Raw genomic sequence first — 14,213 nt, 5'->3', positions numbered from 1 at the left:
GTCTATGCATAGACAACATTATCCTGGGCTAAATGAGAGCTAAGCATAGACATAACGTTAAAATCTTGTGCTCAGATAAATTACCTTTTATGCTAACGTGGAGGACTTCTCTAGTGTATATTTTTGTATTTACTGCTAATTATTCATTTTAATAATGTATTTACTGCTTGGTCTAAAATAGGTCTATACATTAGCCGGCTATATGAGAGCTAAATCATAGACGGCCCATTGAAATCACGTCTATTGTGGAACAGCATGACACAGGCAACGCGTCTGTCCGTCTCCATGGTGACGGCTCCTTCCTGTTTCCGGTAAGGTAGCGAGGGCGTCTCACTTGTTCGGCTTCTCTTTTATGCCTCTCCCCTTAATCAGCAGTGCCCTCTACAGCTGCGAGTGGAACTCCATTTGGAGTGGCACTCGGTAGTGAAGTGGTAGTGAGTAGGGAGTGGTTTGGGATTGGGCCAGAGACTCACACTCCGTCAGGTTTATCAGTTACACCTGTGTTTCATCAAAGTTTTCCACCACACAGAGACTCACACTCCATCAGGTTTATCAGTTACAGTGAACCCTTCTGCGTCCGTGTCTTCCTGTTAGTCGAGGTGCTTCTTGCTATTTTTTCCCTGTAATTTGCCTCGTCAGCGTCTGGGATTTATCCAGTCTGAATTACAGTCACTGACTACGTTTACACACACAAAATATTCAAGTTTTTGCCCTTACTCCGAAAAAAGACTCCACCTTTCATGCGTTCAAACACCTTCTTGAAAAGGTCCGCGTTGGGATATTTGCACATATCCAGAAACCTGTTGATATCCGAGTCTTTCATAATGAAAACCTGTTGATATCCAAGTCTTTCATAATGAAAACCTGTTGATATCCAAGTCTTTCATAATGGCTGAAAGGGTTTCTCCTTCCCACCAGAAAAGTGGGCTTTTCTTTCGGGGATGCATCTCTGGCTAGTTGGTTTGTTTACAAGCACATAGCTACTGTAGCTGACTGTGAATCAGAATCAGAATCAGAATCAGAAAGACTTTAATAATCCCCGGGGGGAAATTGGGACAAATCACAGCTGCTCGTTCACAAAACACACATATCCTAAAATAAATACACAGTAGTAGTGCAATAGTAAAATAAGCAGAATAGAAGAAACAACAACACAACATAGCATGGAGTAAACAGTATAAACAGTATAAACGTTAACCAGTATTACTGCGATAGGAGCAAAGTAGTACAACCTACTAAACCTATCTAAATAGTAACCTATCTAAATTATTGCACACTGAAACATGTATTATTATTCGGCTTGCCCTATACTTTACACGTGGCTCAGCCAGACACATTTCTAGTTAGCCTATCGGCTGGCTCAATCTCAGGGAGACTGAGCGTCTCCGAGGTGCTCTTTTAAGAGAGGCATTAAATAGGCCAATGGCCACAGGCAGGAATGATTTCTTGTGCCTCTCCGTGCTGCATCTAGGTGGAATCAGTCTCTCACTGAATGTACTCCTGTGTTTGACTAGCACGCCGTGGAGTGGGTGCGAGACATTGCTCATGATGGAGCGTAGCCTGGATAACGTTCTCTTCTCTGACACCGCAGTCAGAGAGCCCAGGTCCAGCCCCACAATGTCCCTGGCCTTACGGATCAGTTTGTTAAGTCTGTTGGCATCCGCCGCCTTCAGCCTACTGCCCCAGCACACAATAGCATAGAGGAAGGCACTAGCCACTACCGACTCATAGAACATCCTCAGCATGGTCCGGCAGACGTTGAAGGACCTCAGTCTTCTCAGAAAGTAGAGACGGTTTTGCCCCTTTTTGTAGAGTGCATCAGAGTTCTTAGCCCAGTCCAGTTTGTTGTCAATGTACACTCCAAGGTACTTGTAATCATCCACTATGTCAACACTGACCCCGTGGATTGAAACAGGGGTCACCGGAGCCTTGACCCTCCTCAGGTCCACCACCAGCTCCTTTGTCTTTGACACGTTGAGCTGCAGGTGGTTCTCCTCACACCATGTGACAAAGTTGGCCACCACATCCCGGTACTCATCTTCGTCACCATTTTTGATACATCCCACTATCGCAGAGTCGTCAGAGAACTTCTGAAGGTGGCAAGACTCAGTCAGGTAGGTGAAGTCCGTGGTGTAGATGGTGAAGAAGAAGGGAGAGAAGACCGTCCCCTGTGGAGCTCCAGTATTACTGACCACTCTGTCTGACACACAGTTCTGTAAGCGCACATATTGTGGTCTGCCAGACAGGTAATCCACAATCCAGGCCACCAGGGGGGCATCCACTCGCATCGCCGTCAGCTTCTCGCCCAGTAGAGCCGGCCTGATGGTGTTGAACGCACTGGAGAAGTCAAAGAACATGACTCTCACAGTGCTGGCTGGGTTGTCCAGGTGAGCGTAGGCACGGTTGGTCAGGTAGATGACCGCGTCCTCCACTCCCAGTCGGGGCTGGTAGGCGAACTGGAGGGGGTCAAGGGATGATTTGACTATAGGCCTGAGCTGCTGCAGGACGAGTTTCTCCAGGGTCTTCATGATGTGGGACGTCAAAGCTACCGGCCTGTAGTCATTGGAGCCGCTGGGTCTTGGCTTTTTCGGTACAGGAACGATACAGGACGTTTTCCACATCACGGGGACCTTTTGGAGACTCAGGCTCTTGTTGAAGATCAGCTGCAGTACATCACACAGCTGGGGGGCACAGGCTTTGAGCACCATAGGGCTGACGCCATCCGGGCCAGCTGCTTTTCTCGTGTGTAGTCTCATCAGCTGATTCTTCACCTGGTCCGCTGTGATGGTCAGCGTGGGTGGGGGGGGGGGGGGGTGGCATCCTCAGCTCTGAAGCCCTTTGGGGGAGGGGGGGGGGATATGACCTAGTCTCTGGGTGACGGGGTATGAGGGGGGGGGGGAGGGGGGCCATCAAGTGGGCCATCAGCCGGAGCCAGAGAGAGGGCGGGGGGGGGGGGAGAGCCGTGTGGCGGGGGCTGCTGTTGGAATGCAGCCGTCAGGAGAGTCAGGAGAGTCGGGGGAGGGGGCACCCGGGCCAGCTGCATCAAACCTGTTGAAAAACAGATTCAATTCATTGGCCCGATCAACCCCCCCCCTCCACCCCCCCGCCCCCTGCTTTGTTAAAGCCCGTGATGGCTCTCACACCTCTCCACACCTCTCTCATATTGTTCTGCTGAAGCTTTGCCTCCAGCTTTGCCCTATAGCACTCTTTAGCTACTCTAATGCTCGCTTTCAGTTCTCCCTGGATGGCTCTGATCCTGTCTCTGTCCCCCGACCTAAATGCACTTTTCTTGGCGTTCAGGATGGCCTTAATGTCTTTAGTTACCCAAGCTTTGTTGTTTGGAAAACATTTTATTACCTTTGTGGGTATGTTGCAGTCCACACAAAAGTTTATGTAGTCCGTAATGCACTCTGTGATTCCATCTATATCCTCTCCATGTGGGTCACAGAGTGCCTGCCAGTCCGTTACCTCAAAGCAGGCTCTAAGCGCCTCAGTTCCCTCCTCTGACCATACTGTAACGTGTCGGGTAATCCAGGTATTACCTGTAATGTGATGTACAAGAGAAGTGTCTAGATTGTAGCTAGGAACTAATGTGTGTGGGTGCGTTCCTAGGGGAAACGGGGTATATAGGACCAGCGGCCGCTGTGCCGGGGGAGTCAAGCTATGGAGTGAGCGAGACCGGGTGTTGTGTGTAGAGCTAGCTCTGTGAAGCTAGCTGCTAGGAGCTAAAGAAGCCTGTGAATAAAGAACCTGTACCAACTACAACTCTCCGTTCTTTGGCGTATCACCGATACGTTACATTGGTGTCAGGCAGTAAAGCGGTAGCGCCTCTGATTCGGTCAAGAGGGGAGAGAGTGAGGAGGAACGGCGGAGAAAAGTTGGAGATCAAAGGCTCGAGCGAACTAGCGGTAGCGAGCTAGCTGTGTGAGCTAGCTGCTACGAGCGCCACGTGTGATGGTGCGATTAGAAGAATGCCTGTCGGCGAACGGGAGAAAAGAAGAGCTGACGACAGAGATCAGCTCGGCGCTGGCGGCCATGGAAGCCCGTGTGTTGAAAGAAGTCAGACGGCTGTTGGAGACGATACCAGCCTGGGCAGAGGGGCTTATGGAGCTGCTACGAGAGCTCGCGCAGCACGGAGAGAAGCGGACGGAGGAGCCACAAAATAGACTGTGCTGGAGCTGTGGAGAACCGGGCCACGTGGCGAGGTGGTGCCGAAGCGAGCCCGGGAGACGGACCGGGTATGCGGGACAACGACATGGACAGCAGGGAGCCTGCTGGGCATGCGGCGCGATCGGACATTTAGCCAGAGAATGTCAAGAAGCTGTCGAGGACTGGAGAACAGCGGGAGAGGAGAGACGTGCGGGCGGTGGACAGGTGAGACTTTGTTGGACGTGCAGGTCGCCTGAACATTTAGCTAGAGACTGCACTAAGAGTGTGAACGCTGGAAGAGACACACAGCCGGGGGAGCAGCCCGAGCAACAAGCAGTGGAGCAGCCTGAGCAACAAGCGGCGGAGCAGCGGGGCAGTACAGAGCCGATTGTGCTGGGCAGGAGAGTGACTGTTGATCCGGCCCAGGCTAGCTGCTCTGGAGCGGGGATCGTTTTGAACAGCCAGAGGGAAGTGAGCGACATCACCTGCAGTGCTGTTACAGTCGGGGGAGTGGCGCTCGTGTCCCCGGGGGAGCGAGAGAGGTCAACGCTGGAGGAACCGGCCCAACCAAGCCGCTACACAACCCCCACGGCTGCACTGCAGAAAGTCGAGGTGGAGATCGACGCCGATGGTGTCCGCCCTGCTGTCCTCAACACGCCGCCCCCTGGGGGAGCGGGACGGGAGGACGAGCGAGTGCAAGACCGGGAGGATGAGAATGTGACTATGGAGGATGTCGATCTGGAGGAGTGGATACGCAGACAGGCGGAGGACGCTAGCGTTGGACCGGTGTACAGGTGGGTGGCGGCCGGATACCGGCCTCGCCTGGAGGAGATGTGCATGTGTTCAAGTACCACGAAGGAACTGTGGGAGTTGTTTCCGGACCTGAGGGTGAGGGAGTCGGGGATTCTGGGGTTAGATGGGCGCGGAAAGAGTGGCAGCGTCGTGGTGGTGCCCAGCTGCCTGCGGGGACTGGCGCTACGGGGGGCGCACAGGGGCCGCAGGGGTCAGGGGCATCGAGGGGCTGAAGAAACACTCAGCCGCCTTTGTCGGGTTTTCTACTGGGTACAGATGAAGGGAGACGTAGAGGACTACTGCCTTAGTTGTGTCGACTGTAATGTACTTCAGGGGGGACAGAAGCTGTAAAAGGGGGGATGGAAATAGTGGTTGAAGTGAAGTGGGATAATGTGAATAAGAAAAAAAGGTTTAAATGAAGGTAATGAAAAAAGAATGATGTAAATGTTGGGGGTTATTGTCGAACTGAAATTATAGGTGGGTTGAATTGAAGATGAGTGTAAAGAAAAGAGGAAAACGAAATAAGGTAAATGTGGGGGTTATTGGTAAATTGAAATGTGTGTAAAAAAAGAGAATTGAAATGTGGGTTGAATTTAAGGAATGGGAAAAGAGGGAAGAAATGAGAAGAAATGCAAATGGTGGTGGTGGAACGAAAATTAAGAAGTAGTGAAATAATAAGAGACAAATTGGGGGAATACAAAATGTTGTGGGGTGGTGTGTTTTGGTACAGGGGGATATGTGTGGGTTGTGGGTGTCAATGTGGGCATTGAGCTAATGTTGGGTGAGGAGTATGTAACGTGTCGGGTAATCCAGGTATTACCTGTAATGTGATGTACAAGAGAAGTGTCTAGATTGTAGCTAGGAACTAATGTGTGTGGGTGCGTTCCTAGGGGAAACGGGGTATATAGGACCAGCGGCCGCTGTGCCGGGGGAGTCAAGCTATGGAGTGAGCGAGACCGGGTGTTGTGTGTAGAGCTAGCTCTGTGAAGCTAGCTGCTAGGAGCTAAAGAAGCCTGTGAATAAAGAACCTGTACCAACTACAACGCTCCGTTCTTTGGCGTATCACCGATACGTTACAATACCCTCACTGTCCTGGAGGATACAGGCAGCTTTTTTACCATCGGGGTATATCTAGATCTGAGGTAGACTAGGTTGTGGTCGGCGCGGCCAAGCGGGGGGAGGGGTGACGAAGAGTAGGCAGCATCCTTCACGTTCGCGTATACATCAAGTCAATAGTTTTATCGCCCCTAGTGCTACAGCTCACGTACTGTTTAAAGTTGGGCAGTGTCTTTGACATAGTCACGTGATTAAAATCTCCTGATATCAGTATCAATGCACTCGGGTGCTTAGATTGGAGTCCCGCAATGGCGTTGTGGATAATGTCACACGCTGATATCGGATTAGCGGAAGGTGGGATGTAGATCGCCACAACAATCACATGAGAGAATTCCCTAGGTACGTAGTATGGCCGTAATCCCACGGCTAAAAGCTCCGTGTCAGGTGAGCACGAGCGTTCTTTAATGCTGATATGGGCCGGATTACACCATTTATTGTTAACAAGAATGGCAAGGCCACCTCCCTTACTTTTACCGCTCGAAGTGCTATCACGGTCTGCCCGTATAGTCTGGAAGCCATCAATAGATGCGTTGCAGTCCGGAATGTCCTTATTTAGCCAGGTTTCCGTGAAGCACATTAGGCTGCACTCGCGAAATTCCCTCTGAGTCCTCGCCAGACCTGTTAATTCCTCCATTTTATTCGATATCGATCTGACGTTGCCCATCATCAGCGAGGGGAGATTAGGCTTGAATCTCCGACGTTCTCTTCTGGCTTCGTTTTTTCTCTGCCTCGCTCTCCTGCCTCTCCCCCTCCTACCACGCCGTGCATTCTCTATCAGTTCCTCCGGAATAAGCGGCGCTGGGACCGACTCGCCGTCCGGCGAACGGAGCTCCAGCAGCTGTGCTCTGCTGTAAACAATGGCCACATGTCCTGGCGCCAGCTGTTGTCCCCAGGCGATACATTGTAGAAGCAGTAAACCGGTCAAAAATACGTTAAAAATTCCTCTGAACCGCATGGTTACAGGCGGATACACTATTTACACAATATATACACACGATAAGTGTTAGAAAAGAGCGATAATAATAATAATAATACAAAGAGCACGGAAACGAACGAGCAGCTGCAACAAGCGACCTTCCTGGTCGACGCCTGCGCACACGCCTCAGGCAAGAGGCCAGGTCTGTCGCAAACTGTCATCAAAACCCCCTGATTGAGACGCATGTTCTGAATGTGCTTGTTGTCCAAAGAATGCTCCTAAAACCAGAATAATATCAACATATCCCACGTCTTAAAAAATGCTACATTAAAGCCTAATTCAGAATATCCAAACGGAATATGCTCACCTGTATACAATTCAGAATATTGTCATTTTGGTTTGGTTTGGTTTATTTGAAAGTTAAGGTGATAATACGGAAGATTTACATTTTCTTGTCTCTGACAACACCTATGGCCATGAGCAGTAATTGCAGATGAGATCCACACAGTGGTGCATATGTGACGTGAAGGTTTTTTTCCTTCTTCTTCTTAATACATTTAAGTTGGCCAGTAGGGGGCAGTAATGCAACACTTGGACGCCAACCACGCAGCTGTCAATCAAATCTTCATAATCCACGCACACATCTCAAATGAAGAAGTTGGTCAGCGGTGCTCATGGATCCTGTAAAGGCTCGCTCCTGGCCAATCCTGACGCTTGACTGCTGCGTAGGCGGGCGCAGGTTGTGTTCTGCCCAAATCTCCAGTGGGATCATAATAACGCAGAAACGGCAACTTGCTTCGACTCCGCCTACCCTCTCTGGCGGGTGCTGGGTGATGACAAAGACGTCAAGAACTGTGCGCCGCTTGTGATATCTTTGTTTTTTAGTTTGGGGGGCGGGGAAAGTGTCGCCACAGACACAAGTTCATAAATGTTGCAATACAGAGAGATGCAAGGGCTTCCATCAATGGGCGATGGGCTTAATCACCATTGTGTTAACTCACTTGAGGATATATAGTGACTTTACAGACATTTATTTACATGAAAATCGTAATCCCTTTTAAAAAGAAAAAACACACAAATAGTCCGCCCATCCCACAGACAGGAAAGAACCACAGTATGCCATTCCATAACTAACGGGAATAATAGTGGACAATATTGGTGTGCATGCGTGTAAACATTCTTAACACATTCACTGCCAGCCGTTTTTTTTTTACTGTAGGTAGCTTCTGCCAGAGGGTTTTTTTGAGGATTCTGGCTCATCTTTCAAGACCCAAGGATTCTTTTCTGCTAAGATTTTGTGAACACAAAATATCTCAAAAGAACTAATAGAATGTGTGCTTTCTCTGTCTAAAAGAGTTAGTTTGTAGAGTTAGTAGTTATGTAGGCATTAGCACTTGAATACAGCATGGTTTCAGCGTCTGAAAATTTAAGCTGAGATAATTAGCTTTTTGTGAAATTCGATAGAACAGTCACTTTAACCATTCATTTTTGGCATCAGTAAGACGTCAGACATCTAAACAATAGTTTTGAACAGTAATTTCCTCCATAACAGCAGGAAACACCCCTCTCCTTCAAACTCCTCCCTCCGTGTGTGTTCTTCTTGGCTGCAGCGGGCGTGTCACAAGCTCGTTTCTGCTGCTGCTGTAACCTCCCGTCACCAGGCTCACTGCTTTGCTGCTGCTCCTGTCTGCTGGCGGCCGCTAGGCAAGTCTGGATGGGCTCGCTCGTTTCTTGGGTTTTCGGTTGAGAGCTTTGATGAAGCTTTTGCGACTCTGGTCTTATTTATGCTGCGTGTTTCAAAGTGTCTTGCACCCATAATCTATTATGCAAATTTGCAATCCCCCCCCGCCAGCTCCCAAACGCGAAAGCGAAAGCGTTTTCGCCAATCCATTTTCATGAGAATGGCTTCCTCACACTGCTTTTTGCTTGCCTTCCTCTAGTCGGGAGAGCACTGTCGCCACTTAGTGGGTCGGTGGAATGGGTTGTACACGTTCGGTGGCTCCAATATTTTTATAGGAGACGTGGGGGGCATTGATCCACGTCCCACCGTTTTTTTTTGACGACTCAACTCGTCATTGGCAGTCAACCGTTGGATTTTTTTTGACGAGTCAACTCGCCATTGCCAGTGAATGTGTTAAAGTCGAGCTGAACCCAAAAATGACTTTTCTTTTCTTTTAGTTCAAATACCTGGGTATGCAGTGCACCTATTTAATAATGTATGCCAAAAAAATCACAAAAATATAATTTCTTTAGTTTTTCACACTTTTTCACATCAAAAGTTCATTTTTCAAGATGTCATTGATAACAGTAATCTACAGTTTGCTGATGTCACCTAGTACTATCAAATTTTTACCCCATTTCAACCAATCATATCATGACATGCAGCTATCAATCAAATCTTCATTTCAGGATAATTTTCTCTTCCAAATGAAGTAGAAAATGGCGCCTAGTGCCTGTCATCTGGCAGAATTCCTATCCCATAAACTAACTACTAACTTGGCCAATTGTATGAAACATGAACAAAAAACAAAAACTATAATCTCTAAGAATGCAAAGAAATGTAACTGGCTCGTTAAAACGCGCATTCCAGGAATATCGTATTTACAGAAATAGCGTAAATGGCGCGCGCTTGAGAGCGTGGTGGTCAGGGGTCGCCCCTCGGAGATTCCAGGCGGGCGGGCAGCACCCATGCATCGGATTGTCCGCTCGCTCCGCATGAAGCAGGTGGCTGCCTGGTACTCTGCGGATCCCACTCGCGTAGCACGACAACACGCTGAATCCCACTCGATTTGGGGGTTGAACACGCCATGATTGACCAATGCAAAAGCCAGTCGACAATTGTCAAATCAAATCATCAACACCATATATGGTCCGCCTCTCAATTTGTTTTCAGTCTAAAACGGACTCAGACGCACGTGACGAACGGGTTCAGCTCGACTTTAATGAGTTGAGCAGTAAAATGAGCTTGAAGCGTCCAGCATGTTGTGTGACTTGTTGTTTATGTCTTTATCTAGGTACCGTCTGTACCAGAGGCCTGTACTACGAATGTTGTATTAGAAGATCCAGGATCTGTCCCTTGATCTGGTTTGTCTAAACCAGATCAGCTCGATTGTAGTTAACTTGTACTACGAACGTCGATTGGCACTCGTTAACTCGAACCAGGTTTTTCTAATCAAGCTGACAGCGCGTGCACATGAAAATGCCCGTGCACTGGAGCTCGTGCCCGCAAAAGAGGCGTGGTTTTTAACAACTGCCAATCAGAGTGCAATATGGACTGCTCCAACTCCGACAGCGCCAGACACGCCTATTTCCTCATTGAATGAAACCGCAAATACAAATCTGCGTTGGATATTATTACTGTTCCGAATGACTGTCTAAAGTGACCACTTTTATCCACACCAGTAATTTATTTGAAGAGCGGTTTCGTAGGCTATCTACAGCTCTCTATCTACAGTCTTTTGTGGAAGCAATGTGTAATCTATCTCAGTCCAAAATCCGTATGTAGCTATAGACCATTTAGGCTCAATGAATAATAATGATCCGTGTCTGTACTTTGTTCAGTATATTGTATTTCAATTTGTAACCGTCAAATAAAATAAAATAAAATAAAATAAAATCAATGTGTTTAGTCGCACTGATTGAATAATTCCTATAGGCTAATCAATAAAAAAAAGAATGATAATAAAATAAAATAAATGCTTCTGAACTGAATCGACACGGTATGTGCGGGCATAGATTTCATTTTTAAAAAATAGTCTATTTTGTGGTCACATGGCTATTGTAATGTCAGCAGAGTCGCATATCTCCATATTTCATATAATGATGCTGGAAATATGAAGTTCAATCACATCATACAGGCCAAAAGCAACAGAGTTGCAGCTGCAAAATGCAGGAGTAGCCTAGATATGAATCATCTTAATATGGGATCGCCTGTGTGCAGGTGATCCCATATTAAATTGCTTAGATGTAGTAGGCTGTATGACCATTTCAATTCCAACCCAACGTCAGTCTCAGCTCCGTTGCGCACACGGCACCGTGCGCTTTGGAGACGTTTATGTAACCTTTTTATGCCGGTTTAGTGATATGTCTCCACTCACTATTCAGCTGCAATCGATCAGCGGGGTCAAACAACGTATCTAGGCTACTTGAGAGCACAAAAATGAATATATAAAAACATATTCCAAAGTGGTAAGTAGGGCTTAATTAAAATGTAGCCTGCAACAAGTGCAAGGCTTTAGTCCTTGGTTAATTCAACATTACAATTTGTGCTCCTTCCTCGTCCAGAAAGGGGTTGGCCATTTTTCCAAACTGCTGATTTGATTGGTTCGTGGGCGGTGTATTTAAGGTCTAATCTTATCCTTGCAACTTAACCTGCTGCGGACCAGGTTAAGTGTGAAGCATAAGTTGCTATGGAAATATATGTCGGTAAGAAGTTAACTTGCTTTGTAGTACGGCCAAACCAGGTTTAAACCTGAAGTTACCTCGCTAAACCACTAATCTTGCTTTGTAGTACAGGCCCCAGGAGGACTGCATCTGTGTCTTGGGACATTATGTGAAGGACCTGGGCGTTCTGGGCAGAGACCTGGCCAAGATGGTGGTCCTGGACAATGCCCCCCACACCTACCCATACCATGTAAGCACCCACACCCACCTACTCAACCCACCTACAAGAAGCTAACACAATTAAAGAATGTATCAGAACGACTGGTTTGATCATAGCTTCACTGTTATCTCTCTACCTACAATACACATGATGGAATTCTGGACAAAATCATATCTGACAATACAAATATTCTCATATTTGGGTCCGAGAGACAACATTTCATCAAATGGAGGTCCGTGGCCCTAATGTGGACTCAATTAGTATCAACCAAGAATTTAAAGTCCCTGGAAACCAGAAATATTTTTTTATTATTAATTATTTTTATTTATTGTGTGTGTGTGTGTGTGTGTGTGTGTGTGTGTGTGTGTGTGTGTGTGTGTGTGTGTGTGTGTGTGTGCATGTGCGTGTGCGTGCGTGCGTGCGCGCGTGTGTGCGTGTGTTGCTCGGCGCATAGCCTACTGACAGAGAGGAAGAGATCTCTGCCGCTGCGAGTGCACAGCGCTTGTGTGTGTGTGTGTGCGCGCGTGCGTGCATGCGTGTGATTCGATTAAATCTTATGACGTGATAAGATCATGCATTTTAGCACCGCGCGCACCGCTCTCTTCAATGAGGAAATGGAAATCCAGACCTTGTAGAAAAGTGTTGATTTTTGGGGTTAGGGTTGAAAGTAATGTCAACCATTTTCTGAGGCACACAATTACTAACATAAGACCCTAAATTTAATAGTTAGAAGGTTTTTGTGGATTTTGGTTTCCAGGGATTTTAAATTTCATTTATCCGTCTCAGTCACAATTGTAGCACAGTTTGCAGCTCGAAAAATGTCATGTTAAGAAGATGAATTCCAAACATGAAGACTTACAATTGTGTTTTTTAAAGAGACCTTTTGGGGTGGTGTCCTAATGTAACTCCCTCTTATCTCACCTCAGTACAGAGGGAAGAGCGTTTGTATTTGAGGTGGTGTACTAATGTAACTCCCTCTTATCTCACCTCAGTACAGAGGGAAGAGCGTTTGTATGAATTGAGGGTGATTTTTATTTTGTTTTGTAGCTGAGGAACACGATGCCCATCACGAGCTGGTCTGGAGCGCAGGAGGACACAGAGCTGCAGAGGCTCATCCCCTACCTGGATCAACTGGCTACCACTGTGAGTCACTGCTATCACATGACATCACCTTTATTACCCGCTTGTTTCATTTGTGGATGATTTTTGTTTTATTGTTATTATTAATTTATTTTATTTTTATTTTTATTTCTTTATTTTTCTTGATAGAGGCCCATTCCTACCATGAATAAAATATGTTTTTTGAATTCTGAGAAATAGTCAAGGGCGATATTGGTCCTTGATCAGCGAGCTGCGCAATCACTGGACAGGCGACCTGTCAATCACGCCCAAGCCTTTATTTTTTATCATCTATTTTACTCTAAACGGGTGAATTAGATAGAACTTCGCCCCCCATACAGTTGGCTTAGAACTTAACTATAGAGACCAAAACTGTTTTTTGTACCAGCCAGGGCTGTAAACATGTTTATTTCTGCTGTAAAGTCAGGCGTTTTAACATGAGGTGAATGGGGAATGACTCCCTTTTGCAGCCAGCCTCAAGTGGCCATTTTTGGAAGTTGGCACCTTGCATGACTGCAGATTGCGACGGTGTGTGATGTGAGCATGGATGGGTGAATGTAGACATTACTGTAAAGCACTTTGAGCGGTCGTCAGACTGCCAAAAAGCACTACAGTATATAAATCCAGTTAATTTACCATTTTACATGTGAGGGTGTCACCTTAGGCTTTGGGGAAAAGAGTGATCGCCATTTTTCACCATTTTATAGATCAAATGACTAATTGATTCGTCGAGAAAATAATCAACAGATAAATCCATAATGAAAATAATCGGTAGTTGCAACCCTAGTCCTGTTCTCCAAACATCTGGTCAGCTGCTGAAACTATGATTATTTACCTTGATTATACCTTCATAGTTACTCCACATGATATCAGTCTATGGAATAAAACTCCTTGTGATTATTGTGGTATTGATGTCTAGTGTGTGTGTGTGTGTGTGTGTGTGTGTGTGTGTGTGTGTGTGTGTGTGTGTGTGTGTGTGTGTGTTCTCGTGTGTGTGTGTGTGTGTGTGTGTGTGTGTGTGTGTGTGTGTGTGTGTGTGTGTGTGTGTGTGTGTGTTCTCGTGTGTGTGTCTGTGTGTGTTCTCGTATGTGTGTGTGTGTGTGTGTGTGTGTTCTCGTGTGTGTGTGTGTGTGTGTGTGTGTGTGTGTGTTCTCGTATGTGTGTGTTTAGGAGGATTTCCGGGAGACGCTGGAGGAGGAAGGATCATTTCCACCGGCTGCTGTCTGAAGACTGACACCGCTCCCCGCTTCGATTGCTTGTTTCTCTCATGAGATCTGGCAACCCTGCTCCTCTCCCTCGGACTGTCGGTTCCAGACTGAATCCTAGATGCAGCTTGACTTGTACCGTCTTGAAGCCAGCAGCACACCCTCTGTCTCCCCTAATGACTTGAAAGGCTGTGTGGCACTTTTATACTGTTATACTGTTTATACTCGTAACTTTAAATTCTATTAATTTCGCTGTTCTTTTTTTGCAAATAGAATTGATGTACTGTAAATATTATGTTGTGAATAAATCATT

General features: G+C 46.8%; 1 protein-coding gene across 1 annotated transcript in view; it reads left to right on the top strand.

The window, feature by feature from the left end:
* The window catches only part of LOC310770700 (CTD small phosphatase-like protein 2-A), a gene marked incomplete at its 5' end in the record, with an annotated part of 24,209 nt that extends 9,996 nt beyond the window's left edge, over window positions 1-14,213 (top strand). The window contains 3 exons of the mRNA XM_083663430.1: window positions 11,489-11,606; window positions 12,624-12,719; window positions 13,866-14,213. Of these exons, the coding sequence (XP_083519556.1) occupies window positions 11,489-11,606; window positions 12,624-12,719; window positions 13,866-13,922 (271 nt within the window). The 3' untranslated portion in view covers window positions 13,923-14,213. The remainder of the gene's footprint in view (window positions 1-11,488; window positions 11,607-12,623; window positions 12,720-13,865) is intronic.

This window comes from Poromitra crassiceps, assembly GCF_964638095.1.
Source record: "Poromitra crassiceps genome assembly, contig: HAP1_SCAFFOLD_179, whole genome shotgun sequence".
NCBI lineage: Eukaryota > Metazoa > Chordata > Actinopteri > Beryciformes > Melamphaidae > Poromitra > Poromitra crassiceps.
The sequence above is the reverse complement of the archived record's forward strand: the minus strand, read 5'-3'. Positions and strand labels throughout refer to the sequence as shown.